The following is a 25,845-nucleotide window of genomic DNA, read 5'->3' on the forward strand; positions in this document are numbered from 1 at the left end:
ATTTGGTACTCCCAGCAATTCAGCTTTACTTGTGAAATGCTGAATAACCTTTACTGAATGCTCTGTTCTTACAGCTTTTGTCAGTCTTTGATCTGCCGTACTTAAAAGAGTTTTGGAGTCTTGCACTATTCAGGCTTCCAATTTTTCCCAGAGTGCTTTTCTTCATAGTGTTCTAAAAGTTGGTATCTTTATTACTGCTTAAGGCTCTTAAGTTGTGTCTCTGAAGTTGTTTTTTGAAGACTAATGAAGAAACTCAGTTGGAGCTCCTAATACTATGTCATTTGTGCTCCTTTCAATGATAACACTGACATTTAATGAACTACTAGTGAGGTAATGCTCAAATGAAGGAGCAATTGGAAATATAAAATATTCTTAGCTCTTTTATAATATGGCAGTTGTAATACAAGTTAGCATGAGCGTTTGGGTCAGATGCTGTAGACTGAACACTTGTGCTTTATTCTGCAGCTGTTGGTTGTGATTGACAGAATCCAGAGCTTTCCACTCTCTAGTCCCCTCTCCAAGTTCCTGAATGGCTTGGAAATTCTTCTTGCAAAGGCACAGGTAAGAAGAGGGTTAAGGGAAACTTCCTTTGTATCATTTATTCCTCCTTAGTTCTGTGATAGACAGCTTTCAATTGTTAATGCTATCCAGGGTTTGGGAAAATGAACTACTCTGTGCTGCTGGTTTAAGGAGTTAGGAAGGCAATGGAAGAGTACTGCATGAGTCTTGCTATGCAGACACTAATTTCTTGCTTTCTATAAAGAAACCGATTGTTTTGTGTTGTGTTTTTCCTTGTTTTGTTTTTGTTTTCCCAGGACTGGGAGGAAAATGCTAGTCGAGCTTTGTCCTTGCGGAAACATCTTGACTTGGTCACACAACTGATTATTCAGTGGCGTAAACTGGAGTTGAAGTAAGGATCGTTCTTTCTTACTGCTATTGTTTAGACACCAAAATTCTGTCTCTATATGGAGACGTGTTCCATTGTATTATTGCCTTAGTTGTGGGGCGTTTTCTTTTTGTGTGTGTGAATAGTGACAAAGCCGAGATCTTCAGTAGTTGATTGTGTATATTAAGCATATGTGCAGATTATCTCAGTCTTTAAGATCTTCTCTTAGTTTAGCAGAAACAGAGAGTGGGTGTTGTTTTGGAGCCCAAATTACTGATGTTCTCAATTATTACATTACTATTTTTTCCTCCTCTTGCCCCACTGATTGGTTTCAGTTGCTGGTCAGTAAGTCTGGATAATATTATGAAGCAACACACAGAGAAATCCACAAAGCACTGGTTTTCACTCTACCAGATGATTGAGAAGTATGTGCAAGAGCAGGCCAAGGCTGACGTGGAAGGTAAGTGCTGTTCTTACACAAATACGTGATACAGTTGCAGCAATTACTAGAGATGTATAACTAAACTGTAAAGTGGCAGAGCTTAACTATGCACTTTCAGGTGTAGTTTTTGTCCCCTTTGCCCTGCAGTAAATTCCATGACTGTGTAAGCTCTTATGTAAAACGGGAAAAAAAATACCTCTGTCAGTCTCTAACCCCGCAAAATGTTATGAAATTGTGAAGATGAAGATAACATTCTGAGGCATAAGGCAAAGCTCTTCCAACCTCATCAGTAATTTATGTATTGTCTTGACAAATTCAGAGCCCTGGGTTCTTTTTGACATCTCCCAGTGTTTTCTCCTACAGGTAGTGCTCTGAAGACACTGTGACCTCTGCTAGATTCTTCTAAGATCTATTTCCATCTTGATTTTGAGGCAATAAGGGACTGATACTGTCTGATTTGTAGCATATAGTTTTTCATGGTGGCTAAGAAAGAATCTGTTGATTCAATAGCAAGTATTCTTCATGTACTTGGTTAACTCTGAAATTGGGCATGTAGCTGTCCTCCTTAAGCGGTCTTACTGCTACCTCTTTATTGTCTCCTTTCTTTGTTTTTTGGTTGCTTTATTTGGTATGTTTTTTGCGGGATTTACTCGTTATTAATTTAGAATTACCTATTTTTCTTTACTTTGTTTTTAATCTTGCCCAATAGAAGCCTGGTGTTTAGTTGGTTGTTCACAAAGTTTTCACGCGTACAGTTTTCATGCAGTGTTTTATTTTGTTTTTCTTTTTCCATCTCTCCTTTTAAATTTCTGTTGTAACATTCAGAAACTGAGCAGATGAGCCTAAAAACACTGGTCAACACACTACAGGCTTTCATTGAAGGATCTACACTTGGAGAGTTTCATGCACGACTTAAAGCACTGCTGGTTTTCCACTGCCATGTCCTACTGATGCCTCAGGTAGCAGAAAAGGGTAAGTTTTTAGCATTAAACGTGGTGCGTATTCTTTACCTGGCTGTCATATCCCAGGCTTTCCAATCACAGAATCATAGAATAATAGAATTACCCAGGTTGGAAAAGACCTTGAAGATCATCAAGTCCAACCGCAGCCTAACCAGAACCCTAACTCTAAAAACCCTACACTAAATCATATCCCTGAGTACCACATCCAAAAGGCTCTTAAACACAACCAGGGATGGTGATTCAACCACCTTTCTGGGGAGCCTATTCCAGTACCTAACTACCCTTTCTGTAAAGAAGTTCTTCCTAATATCCAACCTAAACTTGCCCTGGCACAACTTGAGGCCATTTCCCCTCGTCCTGTCACTTGTCACCAGTGAGAAGTGACCTGCCCCACTCTCACTGTAAGAACCTTTCAGGTACTGGAAGAGGGCGAGAGGTGGCTATCAGGTGGCTAAGAGCTCGTAAATACAACAGGAGCTAACGCTGCATTTTCTTGCTCTCAGAAAGTATACCTTTGGTCTGTTATTCTCTTGTTTTCACCAAACTTCATGATTACAAAAAAAGCCAGGCTGTATTTCTGCTGTTGATTCTGAAGAATATCCTGTTCTGAAAGAAGGTTTTTATTGTCTGTCCTTCCCAGACATCCTGTGCAGCATCCTGTGGAATCTCTATAATTATTATAAGCAGTTTTCAGAGTGCGTTGAGAGCAAAATCACTGAACTTCGTCAACCTATAGAAAAGGAACTTAAGGTAAGAGAAGTCTTCACTTAGTTATTGCATTCAACTAACTAGACAAACGATGGAGCGGGTGTTAGAATTTGTGTATAAGAGCTCTGTTGGCCATCGGGGTCAATGTAATACTTCACATCTTTATTGACAAGAAAATATTTTTAAAGCACAGGGGTTGGTGGGAGTTGTTAATGTTTAGTCTTGTTTAGCCATGGAGATTTCTACCAAGGAGTGAAGACGCTTCGGCTTTCACATTTAATTACGCATAAGCACCTAGATTGTAGCATAAGATGGCTATGCAATAATTTGTGCATGCATAAGATGTATTTTAAGACAGCTAGGTCACCATAGCTGATGAACATGAGAGATACTTCATTGTATTTGTGTAAATAATCCCATGATTATTTCTTTTAATAGGAATTTGTGAAGATTTCGAAGTGGAATGATGTCAGCTTCTGGGCTATTAAACAGTCAGTTGAGAAAACTCGCAGGTAACTCAGAACTTGAAATTAAGGAACCATTTAGGGACTGATCATAATAAGTGGCAGTATTTTATGTATGGCTGTGTTTGGAACCTTCTTTGTAGATTTCTTTTTATTTAAAATCTGAATGCAGAAGTGTTTCTTTTACCCATGGAAATGCTTATTTCCAGCAACTGAGATATTGCCAGGATTAGAACACTCAGTGTGACTGCTTTGCTTTCCTTTGATATCTAGAACTCTCTTTAAATTCATGAAGAAGTTTGAAGTTGTTCTGAATGAGCCATGTCGGCCTGCTTTAGTGGAAACTGGTAAGGAAGAGCAACTGGACTGCTTGCACCAGCAGGAGGAATCTGAGAACAAAGAGGCTAAAGTAAAGAAGCTGAACAATGCACTAAGGACAGTTCTGTCTGCTCAAACAGATGCTGCCAAGGTGACTGTATTCTTAAACCTAAGTGTAGAAAGGTTACTTTGTATGTTCTCATCTATATGTTATTTTTCACTGATTTATGGAGGAAAATCTTACGTAAATATCAAGTCTGTTGAGTATATCATCAACTTCACACAGTATCACAGTCTCGTGCGGGTTGGAAGGGACCTTAGAGATCATCGAGTCCAACCCCAACTTGCTGGTCTTTTTTCCATGTTCAGTGTTATTTCCATCCACCTGCAGTTTCATATAGCATGGAAAGACAAATATGTTTGGTATTGACTTAGCACAATATTTACACTCTCCTGGTGATTATAGCAGTTGAATGTTTTATTTAAGTTACTGGTATATCGTCTTTAACTGTTTATTGCTTTTCTACTGGTATACTGATACACAGGAACTGGTAATTGGCATTGACTTCTTTTTGTAAACAAGGCGTTTCCACACATATTCAGTACTGAACTGTTCCGTAATGAACCATGTTGAGCGAGTTTGGGGATTTCAGGAGTTCTTGAGTTTTAAATGAATGTGGAATTTTGCCCTTGTTTTTGAAGCAGTTTACTGTGTGATAATTTACGGACTAGACAGCCTCAATCATATGTGTGTAATTGAATTCTTTCCTTAATTTTCCTCAGCAGCCACTAACAGAAGAATGTCAGGATGTTGTTACGCTTTGTGCAGATTCTCTTCAGTATCGCCTGCCTAAACTTACCAAAAAAATGAAGAAAATGTGTGTGACAGTTACAGAGAGTAATTCATTCTTAAGTCTGCTGGAAAGCCTTGACCAGTTCACAGGTTAGATGCTCATGATTTGCATGTCATTGTTGACTTTTTTAGCATGAGTGTAATTGGGAAACGTGTAGATAAGTAGTTCCCTTCACAGACTGTCTTCCCATGGCTGGTTAGTGTTCATTGAAGTTTCAAAGCTCTCATCTTCTGTCTTCCATGCAGGTGATATCATTGGTTCTGTTGTTGAACTGCAGAGTTTGACATTTGATCAGACAGCAGATAAGGAGAAGCAGAAGTCAGAGGCCAAGCATATTCAGATGCAGAAACAACGGGCTTTGTCAGATCTCTTTAAAAGCCTCGCTAAAACAGGTGAGCTTTGATTTGAAACGTGCATAGTTTAAAAGTATAAAGTTACGAAGCATTTTAAGTTTTTGCCAATACATGTAAATACACAGTAATAGTATGTTCTTGAAGTTACTGAACCATAATGTAAAGAAGCAAGTAAGTCTCTTTCCCTTCCTCTGACGTGTTAGTCCTTTCGTATGCCTTGTTGTCTTTATACATTCCAGTGTATGTGAAACAGTTGCTTTTTTGAAACAAAAATCTTCATTATCTCCAGTCAGAAGTCACTGCCTGGTTTATAAAGAAGAGGGAAGATGAAAGTCCTGTATCTATTCTCTTATCCAGAATTGAAGTTAAATTAACTCCTTTAAATGAGAGCCCGTCTATCAGCTGACTGACTGGCTGGCTGGAAGCCACAGCTTTCAACCTCCAGCGATTTTAAGAACCTCAAAAAAGGGAAAAAAAAAAAAAAATATCAACTTTACCTCCTGGCTGCAGAGATGAGGTTTTAGAAGTATGTATCTGTAAATTAGGTTTTATTTCACACTGTCACATGCCTTACAGGTTGAAGGCTTTTCTTTCTCTTAACTGCCACCACAAACTTCTTATATATGCAAGTCTGTGTTTGCCTTATTTCAGCTTGTTCTTTAGCTGAAGATGGCTCAGCTATGATGTATTGTTTTATGTAACTAGGAAAATGTTCAAAGGCTTGTCAGGATTGAAAAGCATGAGGAAAAAAGTCGTACATTGGAGTTGTTGCATCTTAGTGTCAGCTACCTGACTCATGTTTTCTTCATTTTAATGAATGAGGGCATAAAAAGGTGTATTCAATTGTCATTTCAGGCTTGTCATACCGAAAAGGTCTTTCTTGGTCCCGCTCAAAAAGCTATCACGAAATACTCTGTGTACATCCACTGGACATACGGAGTGCATTAGCTGCAGTGAATAACATATGTCAACTGGATGCCACGTATGTATACAGAACTTCTAACCCTTAAGTTGTGCGAGTCCTATGCTAATTAGAATATATTGCATGTGGATTTAGGTGGGAATTTTTGGATATTAATTGATTTAGGGTTTTACATTCATCCCCTTCTGTTTTCTCTGTTTGAAAGTCCTGTATGTACTGTACTGGCACACAAAAAATTAGGGAGGTTTGGGTTTGGTTTTTTGTCTGTTCTTTTCTAGCATTGGATTGCTTTTAATTTACGCTTCAGACAACTTCACCACCAGTTTCACTCATTCAAAGAATTCAGTTAACCTGTTGCTGCCCAGCTTTGCTTGGGACAGTTTGTTAACATAGTTAGAAGGAAGACTGCTATTGGCTTAACAAGGGTTGCCAGTTGTTTTGTTTTCATCGTTGGCTAATGGGATATTTCATGAGAAAATGCATGGACTTCAAAGTGGACGTTTGTGCCAAGTCCTGTCTAGATGGAAGATGTTCCTTCAGATATTCTTCTGGTCTTTCAGGCAGCACATCCTCAGATCTGTGGGTTTAGTTTATGATATGTTCTGTAAGGGTCAAATTACAGTCTTCCTTATCAAGCTTGATTTAGCACCATTTAAAAAAACAAACAAGAAAAGCCACAGTTTAAGCTCTAAATGATATTCAGAGATTTGGTTTCTGCCTTAAGTTCCCACAGGGCTTATTTAAAATAATAATTTCTCATGATTTAAATATTTGTTGGGAAAAATGAAGAACTGAGAGCTCAATACATGTGCAAAATAACAAATAGTCAGCAGATCTTTTAGGTTGAAGAGCTGACCTAGTGGTTCGGGTGTGCTGAGGTACTGAAATTACTTACCTTTCTAACAGCAATGTTTCATACTCTGCCAGGTTTCTGGCAGAGATTTCCTCTGCCTGGGATGGATGCCAGAAGTACTTCTATCGCTCGCTTGCACGCCACTCTCGGCTTCAGACAGCACTGTTGGCCCCTGCTAAGGTAAAGCATCTTAAAACAGGAATCCTACTTGTGTTGTCTTTTACTAGAATCTTCTCATGGTAAAAGGGTGATGTGAGGTAACGCTTTCTTTTTGTTACGTGATAGAAAATATTTGGGGGACCGATGTTCAGCATTTTAAAACCTGTTATTTTATGAATGAATGATAGAATAAGCGGATTGTTAGTGAACAGTCTGTGCAGCGTACAGTATTTCCATCCCAGCAGTTCCCAAATTGCTGCTGGTCCTTCACGAAGGATGTGTCTCAGAAGCCGAGTCTGCATTTTAATATTTGCTCACTTAAACCTCAGCTTTCCACTCTGTTCAGTGAAATGGGATGGAAGCACAGCCCACGTTGTTGTCACTTAATCTGCTTATTCATCAAACTGTTCTCTCCCTTCCCTCCTGTTTCTCTGTGTTTGCCTTCTTTAGGATATTGGACTAGGAAGTGTTGAGCGATGCAAAGGATTTACTGCACACCTCCTACAGTTGCTTGTCAGACAGAGACAATCTCTTACTGCCTTGACGGAGCAGTGGATCTTACTAAGGTATTTTGCATTATACCACTACAGCCTTATTTAAGTGTAAGTTATTCCGTTCAATAAAGACAGAAAATGATATGGTAGAAAGCCAAATTCTTCCCCCTGCTTTTCCATTTCTCCTCAGTTAAGTCCAGGTAGAAAAAAGTGTGTGGGGTGGGGAAACAAATATTGTTTAACCTGCCGTTGCAGTCATATATCCTTTTAGTTTTTCCTAGATGAAGTTTGACTTCTGCTGCTTTCATATTACATAGAACTTTTATGAACTCTGAAGGCTGAGCTTTTAAAAGAGAGGGAAGTATCATATAGAACTCTGTTATGAGGCTTATGCAGTTTTGTTTTTTTTCCTTCTTTCTTCTTAACCAGGAGCCTCCTGAGTTGCATCCAAGAGGTAGACAGAAGATTGAGTGCTGACAGAGAATATAATGTAGCATTACCTCCTCAACGTAGTTTTCAGCACTGGACTGACAAACTGCAGCAACTTTCCATGCAGTGTGTGATGGTTCTCGAGGAGCTGTCTTGGTTTATACAGTGCTGCCCAACAGAAGAGCGAATGAAGTGCAGTGACAGTGAAAGGACAGATGTGAAAGGAAATGTTTCCCTGAGTTCAGCACCTGAAGAGATGCTGGGAAATGTTCTCACAGGAATCCCTGACCGAATTCCCTCAGAACTTAAATATCTGTCTCCAGTAACAAGTGAGCAGCTGCCTCCTGCATGCAGGATGCGAAATAAGGATCAGCTGTGGCTGCAGCTGTCTGCACAACTGGCAGCAATGCTGGCACGTGTGAAGGCAGTGAAAGCAGAAGTGGACAAAATAAGACAACAGCCATGTGAGACCTTGTTTTATTCTTGGTGAGTTCTACATCTTCATGAATTGAATTTCTGTATGCTTTATGTTCATATTAGATGCATAATGTCATCCTGAAGGTTGCCTTTGCAAATCTTAAAAGGTATTCTTGAAATGTTCTTGAAGCTTGTTTCTGTTTGTTTTTCTTTCAAACTGCAGTGTCTGGCTTTTCAAACAAGTGAATGTACATCTTCTCTCAGTCCGCTGAGCAGTCAGGAAAAGTTGGGGGTCCATCTCAGCTTCTGTGGTTGTCTTTGGTCCCTTGGGATTTCATCCCCTTTGCTCTTTAGTTAATTAATGATGTAGAGTTCTAATGTAAGTCAATAAAAGAAATTTATTTTAAAAGAGGCCTGAAGGCAGCCTACTGAAGGAAAAAAAAGTACATACACTTAGAACAAAAAATGAAATAGGCTTAAATGGCATCACTGTTTGCTGTCAAATCTTGTACTTAAACTCAAGGTGGGTCAGAGCCCTCACGAAGAAAAGCTGTTGTCTTAATGTGAGGGGTTCTTTCTTCTCTCAAAATTATAATCTGTCTTGTTGCAGGAGAGATTTTGAAGTTTGCACATCAACTGCGAGTTGTTTGCTGGAAGTGTCGGCTCAGTTACAAGGTGTAGAGTCCCTGTTTCACCTGGATGAGGAAGAGAGGCAAGCTGCAGATCAGATGGCTGTAGTCAAGAGCCTCAAGTATATACAAGAGGAAATCAATAGTACATCTACAGAGTTCACAGCTTGGAGAAAGCAGGTTCTTGCTTCCACATCAAACTGTAATGGTAAGGACAAATCTCTACTGATTTTGTAGTTCAGTTAAATATATAAAGAATTCATGAGGTTGATTATTGCAGAAGATTGCTTATTCACTGCTGTTGCTGCGTGTTCACTTGGGTATCTAGAAACACTTGATGAAATTCAAACTGGGGAAATTTAGGCTGAGTTGACATGGTGCAGTAATGCTTTTCCCTTTATTCTGTGGTGCCAACAGACCTTGTGTTATAGTTGTAAATCAGAATTAGCAAGGGTTTGTTAGTACACCTACACAGTTAAAAGCTGCAAATGCTTATCATGTTCCTTGCGTAAGGAAATGTATAAACCAGTAATTCAGTGTGTTTCTATTTTAAACTGTCTGTGTTATGTTTCAAAAGGAAATAAAGAGTCTGATGAAGAATTTGTGGAGCGCTTCTCAGCTCAAGTGGAAACTGTTATCCACGGTGTTCTGTTTGCCATCCAGTGTTTGGTAGAGAGAAAACAAGAGGGTGGAGAAGAAGAAAAACCTCCAGAGGAAACTGGTGAGATTGTTAATTTAGTCAAGGGGTAGTGAGAGTTTAAACTACTTGAACCTAAAAATACCAGTACCCAAGGATACTTCCATTTCGATAGTTGTCCACATGAACAGATAGGATGGGTATTTCTTGGTATGGCATTTTAGAATATCAAATGTGACATCCATCTCTTTTGGCCCCCTGTGTTTCAACCAAAGATGATATGGCTTCGTGGGAAATGATTAAAGCAGGACATTTAACAAAACTTTTGGATGAAGATATTTCTGCTGATGTGGAATCCCTGCATGTACAGAAAGTCATTTCAGCAGTTTCAGAACTCGTGGAGAGCCTGAAATCTTATGGAGAAGATTGCACCTCGGATCAGCATAAGGTAAAATTGTTCTTGAGAGCTTTTTGGCTCAGGGGTCTCACTGGTTTGGAATCATCCGCTGTGGTGGTTAAACACAAATTACTTCTTATTGTTCATTACTGTAGTACTAGAAATATGTGAGAGAGCATAAATGAATGCAGAAATGCTCTTTTGTAATGTAAAATGCAGGTAGTCCTTTAATAAAAAGGAAAGACTTCTGTTTTTGTCGAAAGCGAAAGCTTGAAAAAGCTCTAGGAAGTTTATATTGTGTTTAAATCTGACTACTGATGTTTTTTGCTTCAGCATCTGTTTCCAGTCTCTATCGTAACCCTCTATGAGGTACATCTCAGTAATTACATTATCATGTTTGACAGCGGTTGTTTGATTCATCTTATTTATATTTTTAACTGCAGTTCTTCAACCAGTCCTGCTATTTGCTGGTGCGTCTCAAGCCCATGCTCTGCAAGTTTTCAGACCTTATCCTGTTCTACCTCACTGTTTCCCTGTCATCTCACCGGAGTACTGGAAAACTACTTTCTGTTCTAACTAGTATTTTTACAGAGCTTGCCCAAAAGGTAAGTTATTAGAGATAAAGGTGGATGTATGGGAAGCGTTTTCTTAATATATACCCAATTCTTATATAGAAACTAAGATGTACTTACTGGTATAGAATGTTTTCAGTTTCTGTTTGCCTTTATAGGGGTTTTGTCTGCCAAAAGAATTAATTGAAGATGAAGCTGGAGAGGGAGCAACACAATTTCATGATTATGAGGAAGGTGGTATTGGAGATGGGGAAGGCACAAAGGATGTGAGCGACAAAATAGAAAGTGAAGATCAGGCAAGTTGTTTTTGTAGGAGGGGGGGACAAGGGGAAGGTGGGAGTTGTTTAAACACGACTGAAACTGAATGCTAAAGAAATGCTGCTTCTGGTTACTTGTAAATATAAATGTGAGGTTATAGTTAGGCTAAGCTACCTACTAATAGGGAAGTTCCTTTTCTTGAACAGATGTGATAATTTTTCCTTTAACCCAGCTTTATGAGTGCACAAAGCCCACTAAAACTTGAGAACCATGCTGTGAAAAAATGAAACTCATTAAATGTTTCAGGTTATAATATATATGTATAAAATATATGTATGTATATATATCTGAAGTTGCTTTCAGTCTCCCAACTAAGTTAGCTTCTATCTTTCTATATTATTGTTGTAGTACTTTGTGTAAGCTTAAATATATACACAAGGTTCATTATAAGTTTTGTCTTTGCCAATTATGCAGATAGAAGACAGCTTTAAGAAGGGTGAGGAGAAGGAGAAAGAGGATCAAGATTCTAAGCCAGATATTGAAGGAGAAGACAATGCAATCGAAATGTCAGAAGACTTTGAAGGAAAAATGCATGATGGAGAACAGGAGAAAAAAGGTTTGATCCTTCCACTAAGGCGAACTCATAAGAAGTGTAATAGATCAATCCAGTGGTTGATACTTTTACATACTGATGCATATGCTGTAAAGTCAGCATTCAGCAACAAGGGAAAAGAACGCAATTTGTATATGAAAATTAAGAAATCTTAATCTGAACACCAAGAAGTTGAAGATATTCTTCAACTCTTCTGTGGTGGTTTTTGATCAGTGGAAGCTGTTTCCTTTTTCCTGTTTTAAGATGACCCTTGGACAAGTGTTAAAATTAGTCATGGGCTTTATGGATCTGTTGAAGATCAGCAGAACACTTACAAAAGAAAATGTGACAGTAGTTGGCATCCCTGGTCACATTTTAAGTCATGGCTCACTTTTAAGCAATGGCAATAATTGACTTCTACCGAACGTTTCTTTTTCAATTTGCAAGTCATCCAAAAGGTAGCAGTTCTTGCACTTCAGAGGGTAACACCTTGAACATCTGCAACTAACACCACATACATATTGGAGTAGCGTTAATCTGCTCAAAAAACCTGAGAAGTGCCAAGAATAAGCTCTTCAGCACAAGAAAGGACAGTTTGAAACCAGTGAAGTGAAATGGACCTTTCCTCACCCTGTAGTGCCAAAACATTTGGGAAAAGGAAGTGGGAGAGGTTAAGGATTGGAGAATTAAAACCATCCACATTTAGCACTTGCCACTTGTTAGAGAAAGTTATGTCTGTCTGTCCAAGAACAATCTCATTAGATCCCTGCTCTTCTGGGTGTCTTGTTCTGCACTACTCCATTATTTCCATAGGGTGGTGAATTTCAGGTGCAAAATGTGACTGCTTGTTTTGTTAGCTTTATCTTCTCTGTACTGAGACCTATCCTGACCTATACACAGAAAATGATGAAAAATCCGATGAAGAGGAAGAGCTGGATAAGCAGATGGGAGATCTCGATAATGCAGAAGCTGATGATAAACTGGATGAGAGGCTTTGGGGAGATGAAGATGATGATGATGATGAAGATGCCAGTAGTAAAGCAGAAGAAACTGGGCCAGGGATGGATGAGGTAAGGAGAAAAGTGGTAGGAAGAAAAGTATCAAGGGAATTAAATTCTCTTATGGCCTAGACAATGAATTTCCTTACATAGTGTGCTCTTTCGGCTTGAAAAGGAATCATTTTGAGTATATCTTCAGTTATTTAGTTTTGTCTTTTTTTGTGTGTGTAGGAGTCAGCATCTTGTTTATTCAGATGTTGGGAAGCAGGTAGTGTAATTGAAGTGTCTTTGGATTTTTCTTGTTTAATAGGAAGATTCAGAGCTTGTTGCAAAAGATGACAACTTGGGTGCAGGAAACAAAGATAATAAAAAACAGCCTCCCAAGGATGAAGAAACAGAGAATCAAACAGAAGACAATGAAAACAAAGAGAAAATCCACGAGCAGATTGATGAGGTAAAACATATTTGGACTATATGAAGTATTTTGTTGTTAAACCATATTATGTTGTTCACATCATGCATTTCTGAGAAATTGAAGTGCTCTTTATTTTAATGGTGAATTAAAGTTGTCATTTCAGAGTCAATAATTGACCGCGTTGTATCCATTATATATATATTTTACATATATATATATATATATATACTATTATACTTGTGACTGTGTATCAGTGGAAATTAATTTTAATTGATCAGCATGTAATACTGTATTTGATATTTCTGTGTCCTATGGAATTTAGTTATATCTTATCTCTCATCTTTGCCTTCTCCTTCACTATATACTCTGTCTTTTTTTTCCCCCCCCCATCCTTTTCTTGCAGAGAGAGTATGATGAGAACGAAGTAGATCCTTATCATGGCCAGCAAGAAAAGCAGCCTGAAGTTGAACCTTTAGACCTTCCTGATAACTTGAACCTGGAGGATGATGAGAAGAGTGATGAAGAGGGAGAAGGTATAGCTGAAAATCACTGCCAGCTGAAAACTAAGTTGGAATAGTGAGGGGAGAGTCAGACAGTGAACTTCACTTTTCTTCTGAGTAGGAGGAGGGAGGTGGTGTTGAATTCTATATAATGAGAAGTTACAACTTCACTTCTGTACATTAAAATACCAAAATAGCAAATGCAGATCAAAACTTAACTTTGCAGCGTTTTTCTTTGCTTACCTTTAATGCACACTATGTAAAATTTTATTTTCCTGTGATCTAATTAATGAATCCTCATTCTAGAAGCTCCCTGTTTCATTCTCCCATTACTTTTGTATTTTCAAGTTGTTTTTTCTGATACTTAAAAGCATTTGCATTCAAAGGCAACTGACCATCAAGAATATTGGATTAAATTTGGTTAATGGGAATGCATTGTTTTGTATTGGTAGCTGCTAATTGCAATGCTTAAAGGAAATGTGTGCTGTGGAGAACCTGAAATCCTACATAGAGGAATCTCATCATTTTCTCTATGATGATGTTTTGATAGCCTGGTTAGGTTTGTTCTGATCGTGTCTGTAATGTTCACTGTTTCCGTATTTCACTGAAAGTTTTGTGTAACTTTCTGATTTTTTTAATTAAGAAGAAGAAGAAGAGAATGCTTTCGAAATAGATGAGAAACCCGTTGATTTAAATGAGGCAGAGAATACAGAAGGTCAGAATGAAGAGAATGCTAGTGAGAAAGAAGGAGGCGATCAAGATCCAGAACCTGCTGAAGAAGGTGCTACTGAAGAAAAAGAGGAAAAGGAAGGTGAAGGGGAGAAAGATGCTGATGATCAGGAGGAAGAAAATACTGGGAACACTGAGGAGGCAGAAGAGGAAGAATCACAACCACCTAATGAGGAAAAAAAGGAATCTGCTGAAGAGGAGAAGGAGAAAGGAATCCCTGCTGCCGATCAAGGCCTTCAACCTCAGGTACAGAGTCATAAATAAAAGCTTGTATGGTTTGTTTCTCCTCTGTGAGACTGATGGTGTTCTGGGTTATTTTGTGACAGAACTGATATGTGGTGGGGAGTTAGTAAAACTCATTAGGAAGATGAGAGATCTCCTTACTGCTAAACTGGTGTATTTCTCCTGCCCATATTCCTGTTACCTCTTTGGCCTTCTGCTTCCCCATGCTTTGTAGAAAGTTCAAATAAAACCAATCTCATTTCAGCAAGAGGAGGATAAAGATAATCCAGAGATGGATGAGCAGGTCCCTGAGTCTGAGGAGAGAATGGAGCATGAAACACAAGGGCAGACTGGGCAAGAAAACCTGCAGAGTGACAGTGCTGTAGAGCTGGCTGGAGAGGCTTCAGAAAGAGACCAGTCTAAAGAGGTAAGCTACGTGGATTTGCATGAGCTAGAACTGGACTTGTGAATATGTTTTTAAGCTATAATCGGAGAACTGCTATGATATTTTAAGGACTGTGTCCAGGATTCAATTTTTCAGAGAATAACTTACAAGTGTGTGATCAGTTTAGGCCAGTTCTTGGTCTGTGGAACTGTCCCTCTGTCCTACTCAAGAATACAGCTTGCAGTTGTGAGCCATTTTTCATTCACACTAGAAGACAGCACAGTGTTTCCATTTTGATTTCTGAGGTTTATATGCGTCTTTCTTAGTTACAGTTGCAATGTATTTTGTCTCTCAGGAATGTGGAAGCGGAGCTGCAAGTGCAAATCAATCAGAAGGCCATGAATCCACACGCATGGCCCGGATGGCTTCTGAAAAGCAAAGCAGGAAGAATACACAGGTTAATCTCATTCTTTTATCATTTTTAATCTTTTTTTCTTTCTTTCTTGTTTTTTTGTTTGTTTGTTTGTTTTTTAAGCTTTGTACTTAATTTGAATGACTCAGTCCTATCTGTTTGCTGGTTAATATTGAGTTTCTCTTTGTTAGAAGTTATGTTCTAATCTGTGTTTGGCTGCACATCACATGAAGTATCTGGAGCATCTCCCCTGTGAGGAGAGACTAAGCGAACTGGGTCTGTTTAGCCTTAAGAAAAGAAGGCTGAGAGGGGACTTGATCCAGGTTTATAAATACCTGAGGTGTGGGAGCCATAGTGGTGAGGCTGGTCTCTTTTCAGTAGTGCGTGGGGACAGGACTAGGGGTAATGGGATGAAAGTACAGCATAGGAAGTTCCGCACGAATGTGCAGAAGAACTTCTTTACGGTGAGGGTGACAGAGCACTGGAACAGGCTGCCCAGGGAGGTGGTGGAGTCTCCTTCTCTGGAGATATTCAAGACCCACCTGGACACCTACCTGTGTGACGTGGTGTAGGGAGCCTGCTTTGGCAGGGGGGTTGGACTTGATCATCTCTAGGGGTCCCTTCCAACCCCTACAAGTCTGTGATTCTGTGAAGCTCATAGTAATAATTTTTCAGAGTTTCAAGAGAAAACCTGGTCAGGCAGACAACGAGCGCTCAATGGGAGACCACAACGAGCGCATCCACAAGAGACTGAGAACCATAGAATCCAGCAGTGAAGCAAAGCAGAATACAAGTCAATCGAAACAAAACGTGGAGGAGGCTGATGCATTTGAACACATTAAGGAAAGCTCTGAATGCTATGATGCACAGACCTATGGTATGTGGCAGTATTTCTTTCTATCAAAGCAATTACTCGAGTTGAAGTTCAGTAAAAGTTTCTATGTAGTGGCCTCGGAATGTATGTTTTTTGTAACAGTACTTTTTCCTTCCTTTCTCCTTAATGAGTTGTGTTGCCTTTGTACAGACGTAGCTAGCAAGGAGCAGGAGAAACCTATTATGCCTCATGAAGAAAACGAGGAGGGAGGTCCTGAAGATACAGCTATGGAAACAGACATGCAGAACGAGGATCTTCAAGCAGTGGACGACATAGAGGAGCTGAAGCCGGAAACAAAGTCTGCTGTCACTAAAACTTCTGGTATGTTAACTTAAAAAGTTTGTGCACTTCTCTTAAAAGTGCTCTTCTGTGTATAACAGAGCACTGTGAGAGGTTTTCTAAGAGTCGAGATATAATATTAGCTTCTGTACGGTTTGATCACAGGGTTAGTAATTAATTCTGTGATTGTAGGACCAGGTGAAGAGGAGTCAGAGACCCAGACTTTAGACTCCGATGATGCAAAGGACTCTACAAGAGAAAAGTTACCACAGGTGACTGAAGAGAAGCCAGAGAGAAGCAAGGACTCTACCATCCATACAGCCCATCAGTTTCTGATGGACGCTTCCCAGGTACAATACTCAACATGTCTCTCTTTGCAGCTACAGTAATAGAAACTGTTTGTTTTCATTGACCCAAGTTCATGAAGCTCTGTGAACACCGAAGTTTAGAATTACTTTGGTTCATACAATTCAGTACCTTGCTGTTCTTTAATAGCGGAATGAAAAGTAATGCAAAACCAACTATTGTATATACAAATGAATGATGCCTTTAAAATGGAAATTCCTCCCTGTTCTTATGTGGGAATCCTCACTCCTTAAAAGAAACTTTGTTTTGCTGTCAAGAACTGTTGTGCTCAGATGAATCTAGTGATAAAACATTCAAGTGGAGCAGAAAGCAATGGGGTATGTGTGACCATAAAAAGGGTTCAGAGTGATGAGAGGGCTATGCATCGGCGCCTTCAAAAATACCATTGCAGACAAGAACTCATCCCCCTTTTCATTGCAACACGCTGCTTCCTCAAGGCTGATAGCAGACAGCCTAGAACTTTTGTTAGCCTTTTATGAACTTGGCAATTCAGAACATGCTGTTATAACCTAGAGAAATCCTGGAGTTTCACATAATAGCTGTGGAAACCACATTTTATCATAAAGTTATGAAATGGAGGTAGCTGGTGGTGTATGATGGTGTAGTTGATGAAGTAAAAACTAATATTTTAATATCTGTTTTTCAGAAGTATTGAGTTTCCATGCTTATAATGTAGTGTTCTGAGTACTAATTCTGATGGAGATATTTTGGTCTTTCTGTGCACACCACAGCTATGCCAGATATTTCTGCCTTAGTGCTAAACGTGAAAGCCCTTTTGGAAAAGGCTACTGAATGCAAGTGTTTTGCTGTTGTAAGAATAGATAGATGCTTCTTTTCAAGTTGATAGGCAAATCCTGAAACAGGAGGGGGAGCTCTTGCAGCATCAGTTGAAGAGTAAAGGAGAAACATGAATGGGGTAAAGTGTAAGTTCTCATCTTTCAGAGAGAGAAAACCCCCTCCACGTACATTATTTCTCCCTTCCATAAGCCTGCAGTGTGTGGTCAGAGAGACTGCTGCTGCTTCTGACAGAATGAAAACTTATTGGTACTGTTGCATTTGCATTTATAGGCTTATTTTTCTCAGCCCAGTAAGCTTATGGATTACACAGACCAGTAAGCTTAGGTGTCCTTTAACAGAACAACGTAGCATACAGTGGTTGATGCCAGGCCAAGAGGAAGTGTTATTTGATTCTTCCGAAATGGTTTGAATTGAGGATGTTGATACTTGAGCAGTTTCAGTTTTGGAAGACAGCGTCTAAAGGAATAAGAGCAATACCTCTCTTACTGTTTTATAGTCTGGTAAGATTTGGGGATCACCAGGTGTGTGAACTTATTTTACCGTCTCATAAATCTCATAACTGTGTTTCCAGCACATTGTTAGAGATCCGGAAGAGCTGAGAAAGGAACTTGAAAGACAATTGGAAACCTGGCAAACACAGCAGTCTGGAAGTCCAGAGGAGGTTAGTGTCCTCATTTCAATGTAAATGCTTTCTTTAGAATCTTACACTGCATGACTTTATTTTACTTACTGTTTAGACGTCGAGGAAACCAAGCAGGCTGGAATGAAAATACTCTGAACCACATGGTTTAAGTGCTGTTTTTTGTTATGTTCAACATAGTAGGAAAAGAAACACCAAAACATGCTATTCTTAAAGCAGGATGATGTTTCAGATCTCATTTTGAACATACTGTATGCTATTTGCAGAAAGTGACACTACTGATAATCATGATAGAGAACTTAACAGGATTTAGCATAGAATCATTTACATTGGAAAAGGCCTGTGATATCATCAAGTGCAGTTGTGGTTTTGTAGCAGCAAGCAGCATTCTAAGTTGAATGCAGTTGGTCATCTTACAAGACACCCAGATAACTTCAGCTGATACTCGCCTACTAACTAACTCATCTTGTGTTCATTGAGGTTTGTGCTTTTTGGTTTTGCATCATTCATTTTTATTTCTTTCTGTGATACATGATGTTTTAGGAGAAGGAAGCAGCACAGTTGTGGCAGAGGTATTTAGTCCTGACAGCTCCTCTGTCACAGCAGCTTTGTGAACAGCTACGACTCATCCTGGAACCCACTCAGGCAGCCAAGCTGAAGTAAGTTGGATCTTTCTTAGATTACTTTCAACCCTTTGTTTTTTTTGAGGGGGTGAGGTTAACTTATGTACAGTTTTAGCTCAGTGTTGTTCCTGCTTTATGGCAGTTATTCCTATTTGCGAATGTATTCATTTTTACTTCTGTATCAGAACTTCTGGGTGTTTTTGTTTTTTTTTATGAAAAACAAGCATTTAAAGTACATTTCCTGAGGACATCTCCTCTAGTCTTTTTGTTTCTGTGCAGTGGTGATCAAACCAACTTAGGCCTTTGGAATGTTGTTGAGTCATCTAGGGTTAAGAACTTAAGAGCACTGAACATCTATCTTGCATTAGAAGTGAGTTGCTTTTTTTAATCTATACCTAAATATGGATATTTGGAAATATTTATTCACTTACCAAAAATTAATGTAGAATATTGTATATTGCTGCATAGGCCAGGATCTCTGGAACGAGATATTTACTTTCAAGTCCCATAACTATGTCTTTTTCTCTTGACTTTCAGAGGAGACTACAGAACAGGGAAAAGACTGAACATGCGCAAAGTGATCCCATATATTGCCAGCCAGTTCCGAAAAGATAAGATCTGGTTGCGAAGAACCAAGCCTAGTAAACGACAGTACCAGATCTGCTTGGCCATTGATGATTCCTCCAGTATGATTGACAATCATTCCAAACAGGTAAAAACAAAACCTTGGAAGGATTACAAGGGAGCTGTTCTTGGCTGAAGTGCTGTTTGACACAGAAGCAGTGGCTATTTGGAAGCCCAGCTTTGGTGGTTTTAGGGCAGTTGTTTTCCTGGTCCTTGGGTTTGAGCCCTTGTGATTTCATGCCTAGGAGATTCGTTGCTTTCTTGCAGTATCTGAAGGAGAGCTACAGGAAAGAAGGGGACAGGCTCTTGAACAGGGTCTGTGGCGATAGAACAAGGGGGGGTGGTTTCAAAGTAAAAGAGGGAAGATTTATATTGGATAAAAGGAAGAATTTTTTCTACAATAAGACTGATGAGGCAGTGGAACAGCTTGCCTAGAGGTGTGGTGGATGCCCCATCCCTGGAGACATTCAAGGTGAGGCTGGATCAGGCCCTGGGCAACCTGATGTAGCTGTGGTGTCCCTGTTCCTTGCAGGGGAGCCGGCCTACATGGCCTTCAGAGGTCCCTTCCAACTCAGAGTTCTATGATTCTATGAATTTCAGGAACATTCTGTGTTTTTCCTCACGGTTCAGTATTCAAAGGTTGGAATATCCCATCTTTTAACTTTTTTACAAAATTTAATAGCTTGCATATGAATCCCTGGCAGTCATTGGGAATGCGCTGACTCTTCTAGAAGTGGGACAAATTGCTGTGTGTAGGTGAGTTTCTTTTTAAAGTTGTTTCTTCCCTTTAAGATTTCAGAGGGGAACGCGAGTACAGATTTATTGCTTGTTTCTTTATTATTTCTTAAAGCTTTGGAGAAACTGTTCAGCTGCTGCACCCCTTCCATGAGCAGTTCAGTGATCAATCAGGGACGCGGATACTGCGCCTTTGCAAGTTCCAGCAGAAGAAAACCAAAATAGCTCAGGTACACAAGAATGACTCCGTGGCACCGGGTTTGCACAACAAACTAGATTCCCTAGTTCAAAAGTGCACATCAAATCTGAACTTGAATTAACACAAGTAAATGCCAAGAAATGAGTCTGTGTAGGTGGCCAAGCTAAGCTATGTTGGCATTTAAAATACAGAAATATATTATTGTATAAAATGCTACATTATGCTTATCATTTTATGATAAGGTAATTTGATCTTCTTCTTGGTTTCCTTTGCAGTTTCTGGAATCATCAGCAAGCATGTTTGCTGCAGCACAGCAGCTGGCTCAAAGTATGAATCCAGGTGAGCCTTTATTCTGACCATGCTTGTTGCTGTGTCAGCAGAATGCTCACTACGGTCCTGAAGTAACACCTTGCAGGCGGGAGATGGGGATGTCTCTTCAATTTGTTCAGTTTCATCCAAAAGCAATCCCTTTTGTGCACTCCAGCATTCCTTTGTGATGTGAGAACAATGGGGAAATGTGTTTCAAAACCAGTTTTTGTCCAGAATGAAACACTAGTGTAGACACACCTGTAGGTACCTGATTTCGAGGTAGTTTTGTACTCCTTCCACTTAATTGCAGCAGCTGCTACTATATGTAGATAAGTGACCTAGTGGCAGCCAGTGTCCAGCTCTTAAGTACCTACCAGGCAGAAAGATTATGCCGAGGCTCAGTTTGTTGGGTATTTTCTGTGCCGTTCATCTTTGTTTATGGTACTGATGGACTGGCTTTTATCCCAGTTCTCAGTGGTTTTATGTGGAGGGGAAAAAACTCCTTTCTTGACCTACTTATAAGCGGCTTCATGTTATGTCACAGATTTCTATTTGATAAAGATTTAAATTCTAAAACTGAGGGGTTTTCCTACTATACCCGCGGAACTAGCAACAAGTCTGTTTGCCTTTTAAATGGCTTACCTTTAACTGGCTGGAATTTACAATGTTCTTTGTGCTCAGAAACTGCACAGCTGCTTTTGATCGTCTCTGATGGAAGAGGCCTTTTCTTGGAAGGCAAGGAACGAGTGACAGCAGCAGTTCAAGCAGCTCAGAACGCCAACATCTTTGTTATTTTCGTAGTGTTGGACAATCCTAATTCCCGGGTAAGTGTGTGAACAAGAGAGAAATAATCAAGTGATGTGAGTGAGAAGTGAAACAAATCGTTTTCTTGCCTATGTAGGGTTATTTTTTGCAGAGGTCAAACATATTTAGACCGGTTACATTTCTCGTGTCATCTAGGATTTCTCCCAAGTGTGCTGTTCATTTTCTTTTGTATTAAAAAAATAAGGGTCAGCTTGCATATCAGAGTCGAGATAGAAACTGCCATCTTCATGGTTGTAGATTTTCTTCACCACAGAAGTAACCATCAGGCTGATAGAATTTCAGAGATGGTTTGTTCTACCTCAGTGTTGGTTCAGCGTGATCACTTCTGACAGCAGTCTCCACTTGGTATCAGAGCTGGAGCCAGAATGAGATTAAACATCAGACAGACAAGAGTTGTGAGATCTGTGCCTGAATTGAGAAAGCCAGACTCCATATTCAATATGCAGTAGGAAATAAGTGGCTTAGATTTCCTTGGCTGGGAAGCTGAAATACCAGCAAGCTTTTCAGGGAAGCTCTGTGATGTGAGCAAACTAGAACTTTACATTGAATTATGTGGTGAAGATTCTTATTATGTGGTGAAGATTCTTATTTTGTAGTTAAAGTTTCCTACTTAGACTAATCCATTTTTCCATAGGAAACTCGTTTGCTCTATGTATTGTTGAAAAAAGAAGTTCTTTTTCTGATAAACAATTATGGTGCTCTGATTAATCCTAGTTATGATGGCAAGCTGGAATTTTGAGCTGTGAAATGTGTTTTTACACAAGGGTTGTTATTAATTTTATGAACTGCTACACTGAGCAACTAAGAAGCTCCTTTACAAGAACAGCTGGAATTCAACCTGATAAAAGCACTCAGCTGCTTTGTGCTGAGCTTTTGATTTTATCTACCATTTAACATAGCTTTCAGTCTTAAAACTTTTTATTCATGTTTAATTTTGGAGAGATGAAATTATCTCATTTTTCAAATATGTATAAAGAATTGACATGACTACTAAACTATATGCATGGTTTGTTTTACAGGATTCCATCCTGGACATTAAAGTACCTATATTCAGAGGACCCGGAGAACTGCCCGAAATCCGATCTTACATGGAAGAATTTCCATTCCCGTTCTACATGATCCTTAGAGATGTGAACGCTCTTCCAGAAACTCTCAGTGATGCACTCAGGCAGTGGTTTGAACTGGTGACTGCCTCAGACACTTTGTAGACAAAGCAAATACCTTACTGCTGCTAAACTGCTGGAATACATGGAACTGCATTTGGTTGGAGAGCTCCTGTGAGCTCTTCAGCCAGGATTAAGGCACAAGAGAAGAGCTGCCCTCTGGCAGTCAGCCTAAGAACAGCATGGTACAGGTGTATTCTCGCACTTTTGGCCAGAGGTTACTCAGCGGTTCTTCCTTCATTGGTTGTTATTCCCTAAATCATGTAAAACTTCCTTCAGTTTCTTTTGTAATTATTTAATACTTAAAAACTGCATTTACGATGTTCACAGAGGTGGAATAATTCCTACCGTTCTCTGTTGCAATAAGAAACACCAGTCTTGCTTCTTGGAAGGCATTTCTGTATGAGAAGTACTTGAGCCACCTCACAAAAAGGGCTCTTCAGCTTCACCGTGAGGCGGGCAGAGGAGGAATGGGGAAAGCAGGTGGTTTTAAACAACCAAAAAAACCCAACCATAAAAAAGTACTTGAATACTTGACGTTCTGCAGTTAAAACAAAGCCTGTGTAGCTAGTGCTGATTTTTGTCTTGATGGTATCAACAGGGAGATCTTTGGGTACCATCATATGGTAATCCCTGTGTTACACAGCTTACACTGTGAAGTCTACCCCTGTGTCCAAGGTGGACATTGAGGGTGTTTTCATTAATCAGACATCTTTAAGCACAGATGTGGTTTTTGTTGCAGAAGCTATGCATCTTATACAGTCTGTACTAATAAAAAGGTACCACTTTGTAGTCATGAGGTCTGCCCTGGCCTTTCTGTTGAGCAGAGCTAGAATGAATTACCGAAAATTACCACATGCAAATAGCAATGTATAAGTCTTGACCTTTAGTACGGAGCTGTACAGGGGCGACTCAGGGGAGGGACGCGGCGGCGCAGCAAATGGCGGCCTCCGTGCCCCGCCCGCCGGGCTGGTAGAGGCGGAGCCGTGTGTCATGGCTGCCAGCCGCCTGCCGCCCAGCGCCCTCACCCTGCGGCAGGTACGAGCGGGCGGATCGGCTTCCCCTCGCCGCTTGGAGCCAGCCGGCACCGGGGGACCGAGCCTCGCTGCGAGCGGGGAGGGGGGTTTGGCTGCCTCCGGGCTGTAGGGGCGGAGTGGGAGCGCTACGCTTCCGTGGCGGCCGCTGGGGGCCTGGTGGGGTCGGGCTGCTTAATGTGGAGTTTGTTGTTTTCCCCCGGGCTGTAGGGCTAAGGACAGTCCGTTTGGAAGTTGTTTTTGCAGTGGGATACCTATAAAGAAGATAAAGCTCTGTGCTGGAAGCAGATGGCAGCAGCGAGGTGTGGGGAAAAGGTGTGGGGTTGTTGGTCGGTTGAATGCGAGCCAGCAGTGTGTCCAGGTGGCCAAGAAGGCCAACAGCATCCTGGCTTGTATCAGAAATAGTGCAGCCAGCAGGACCAGGGAAGTGATCGTCCCTCTGTACTCAGCTCTGTGAGGCTGCACCTCAAATACTGTGTTCATTGTTGGGCCCCTGGTTACAAGACATGTTGAGGCCCTGGAGTGTGCCCAGAGAAGAGCAATGAAGCTGTGAGGGCTCTGCCTGCAAACACCATAATGAGTTTGGTTTATTTGTTTGTATGAAGTGTAAGCTTCTTGGTGCCAAAGCACAGTTAGATCCTTTAAAAGGGCGACAGGGAGCTTTGCATTGATCTCAGGGCAGTGCAGGGCTGTTGGCACAGAGCTGCAGGCTGACCTCTATTCTGCAGTTCCTCAGGCGGCAGCAGGTGCTGCAGCTGTACAGGAGGATCCTGAGGGCCCTAAGGGACGTCCCTGCTGAGGCAGACCGCCGCCATCTGCAGCAGTGGGCCCGGGAGGAGTTCCGGAGGAATAAAGATGCTACAGAAGAGGTGAGGAGTGGGAGCTGGCAGTCCCCTGCCATGAGCTGTGCTCCACGTTGTGCTGTGGTTTTGTTTGCAAGCATTACAACCGGGCTTGCAAGAACGTGTAAGCATCCTTCTATTCCTTGGTGTTGGTGTTCTTTTTAATCTAAGATTTCAAGTGTAATCTAAACCAAACATAACTGGACAGCTATGTACGTGAGCAGAAATTGTGGACCTTTGCGTGCCTTTTGTCCTCTGCTTGCTTTCTTTTTCTAACCAACACTTGAGGAACTGGTGGCTGAACTCTGCAGAGCCTAACAGTACTAAGGTAAATGTAATGCTGATGGCAGAACTGCTCATTTTGATTAATTATGCACTGTTTTTTATTAACCATGTCAGTGACTGTAGTGTTAGTTGACATGCCGTAAGGTGCTGCAGATACTGCAATGCATTAAAAGTCTTTGCAGTTGCATAAAGCCATTTTTGTTTTCCAGGATGCAATTCGGATGATGATTACTCAAGGCCAAATGCAGCTGCGGGAACTTCAGAAAGCACTGAAGTTGGCCAAGTCCTGAGCATGGTTTTGTTGACAGCTGGACTTTCATCTGCTGCAAATAAGCACAGCATTGTTTTTGTCTGGAATATGGTTATATTAGCAGCCTTTGGTGATGTCCTGGTAATGTTTGAAGGTAGATCTCTACCACAGAGGGTTTGGATTGTTTTTTTTCTCCTTCTTTCTTGGCTTGGTTACTCTCTCTTGTGGAAATCACTTGGACGCAAAAGACCTTAAAGAACTGACTGGATGATGTAGCATGAAAAAGAAGAAAACCCCCAAAATTACAACAGTGGTGTTTTGTCAGAGAGATGGAAGATAAATATAAAGCAGCTTATTTTATATGTATCCTGCTGTGGTACTTCTGCATGGTAACATCTGTGGTGGTAGCAGCCTTTTCTCTACAGTGCTAGGGGTTTTCTTTTTTCCTCCATGAAGAGAACTGAAGCACATTGGTTTAGACACGTTTATAGTTATTAAACCAAACATGGTAAAATAATGTTTCATCATGTGCCTCTTTTTTTTCCAATTCTTTCTTTTTCTGAAAGTTACTGTGTTCTTTAAGCTGTATTTGACAAAAGATGTAGCTCTGACAACCGGGTGAGACTGTTGGAGGTTGTTCACATCTGATTTGAGATGACCATAGCTACTTTATATTGAAATTTATGTCACTGTAGTTGCTAAGAAGCCTTTCAAGCTTGTGAATCAGTCAGTGAAAGATATGGGTTTCTAAATATTTTGCTAAAAATCTGTATTTTGTTAACACTTTCTGGTCTTTCCTGCGTCCCTAATGTTGCCTGAAGAAAACTGGGTGTCTTGGAACTTCAGAGACAGCAGTGCTGGCAGAGCTTGGAGCTGTGTGAAGTGGTGATATCAGTGATAACGCAAGTCCAGCACGTATTAGGATCCTTCTGGTTCCTTTTTCAGCAGGTTACTGTTGGCTGTACTGTAACTGGCAGACCTGGCTCCCAGGC

At 40.4% G+C, this 25,845-nt stretch overlaps 2 protein-coding genes across 5 annotated transcripts in view; both read left to right on the forward strand.

The window, feature by feature from the left end:
* Positions 1–23,238, forward strand: part of MDN1 (midasin AAA ATPase 1) — a 75,531-nt gene extending 52,293 nt beyond the window's left edge. The window contains exons 67-102 of one of the 4 annotated variants that reach the window (XM_015858900.1): positions 466–561; positions 816–910; positions 1,222–1,346; positions 2,154–2,300; positions 2,931–3,040; positions 3,437–3,510; positions 3,736–3,931; positions 4,564–4,723; positions 4,880–5,026; positions 5,843–5,969; positions 6,837–6,942; positions 7,372–7,487; positions 7,845–8,330; positions 8,872–9,098; positions 9,468–9,611; positions 9,803–9,975; positions 10,368–10,529; positions 10,655–10,792; positions 11,229–11,370; positions 12,247–12,416; positions 12,655–12,798; positions 13,163–13,292; positions 13,903–14,234; positions 14,476–14,637; positions 14,951–15,052; positions 15,683–15,884; positions 16,032–16,202; positions 16,353–16,510; positions 17,896–17,985; positions 18,508–18,623; positions 19,125–19,299; positions 19,894–19,967; positions 20,062–20,176; positions 20,421–20,484; positions 21,136–21,278; positions 22,299–23,238. In XM_015858900.1, coding sequence (XP_015714386.1) covers positions 466–561; positions 816–910; positions 1,222–1,346; positions 2,154–2,300; positions 2,931–3,040; positions 3,437–3,510; positions 3,736–3,931; positions 4,564–4,723; positions 4,880–5,026; positions 5,843–5,969; positions 6,837–6,942; positions 7,372–7,487; positions 7,845–8,330; positions 8,872–9,098; positions 9,468–9,611; positions 9,803–9,975; positions 10,368–10,529; positions 10,655–10,792; positions 11,229–11,370; positions 12,247–12,416; positions 12,655–12,798; positions 13,163–13,292; positions 13,903–14,234; positions 14,476–14,637; positions 14,951–15,052; positions 15,683–15,884; positions 16,032–16,202; positions 16,353–16,510; positions 17,896–17,985; positions 18,508–18,623; positions 19,125–19,299; positions 19,894–19,967; positions 20,062–20,176; positions 20,421–20,484; positions 21,136–21,278; positions 22,299–22,487 — 5,508 coding nt within the window. In that variant the 3' untranslated portion in view covers positions 22,488–23,238. Of the gene's footprint in view, positions 1–465; positions 562–815; positions 911–1,221; positions 1,347–2,153; positions 2,301–2,930; positions 3,041–3,436; positions 3,511–3,735; positions 3,932–4,563; positions 4,724–4,879; positions 5,027–5,842; positions 5,970–6,836; positions 6,943–7,371; positions 7,488–7,844; positions 8,331–8,871; positions 9,099–9,467; positions 9,612–9,802; positions 9,976–10,367; positions 10,530–10,654; positions 10,793–11,228; positions 11,371–12,244; positions 12,417–12,654; positions 12,799–13,162; positions 13,293–13,902; positions 14,235–14,475; positions 14,638–14,950; positions 15,053–15,682; positions 15,885–16,031; positions 16,203–16,352; positions 16,511–17,895; positions 17,986–18,507; positions 18,624–19,124; positions 19,300–19,893; positions 19,968–20,061; positions 20,177–20,420; positions 20,485–21,135; positions 21,279–22,298 lie in introns of those variants that run through there. The other 3 variants (XM_015858902.1, XM_015858903.2, XM_015858904.2) reach the window with 3 other exon arrangements.
* A 117-nt stretch (positions 23,239–23,355) lies between these two features.
* LYRM2 (LYR motif containing 2) lies at positions 23,356–25,370 on the forward strand. The gene is made up of 3 exons (XM_015858913.2): positions 23,356–23,480; positions 24,205–24,345; positions 24,813–25,370. The coding sequence occupies exons 1-3, from the start codon at positions 23,436–23,438 to the stop codon at positions 24,891–24,893; spliced, it is 267 nt and encodes an 88-aa protein (XP_015714399.1). The 5' UTR covers positions 23,356–23,435; the 3' UTR covers positions 24,894–25,370.
* Positions 25,371–25,845: the final 475 nt, after the last annotated feature.

Source organism: Coturnix japonica, chromosome 3, assembly GCF_001577835.2.
Source record: "Coturnix japonica isolate 7356 chromosome 3, Coturnix japonica 2.1, whole genome shotgun sequence".
NCBI classification, from domain to species: domain Eukaryota; kingdom Metazoa; phylum Chordata; class Aves; order Galliformes; family Phasianidae; genus Coturnix; species Coturnix japonica.

Bases quoted from the DNA above. Each gene is read 5' to 3' on its own strand.
- LYRM2 (XM_015858913.2), top strand. From the start codon at position 23,436: ATGGCTGCCAGCCGCCTGCCGCCCAGCGCCCTCACCCTGCGGCAG. The intron at 23,481-24,204 runs GTACGAGCGGGC...TCTATTCTGCAG, and splicing joins GCGCCCTCACCCTGCGGCAG to TTCCTCAGGCGGCAGCAGGT. The intron at 24,346-24,812 runs GTGAGGAGTGGG...TTTGTTTTCCAG, and splicing joins ATAAAGATGCTACAGAAGAG to GATGCAATTCGGATGATGAT.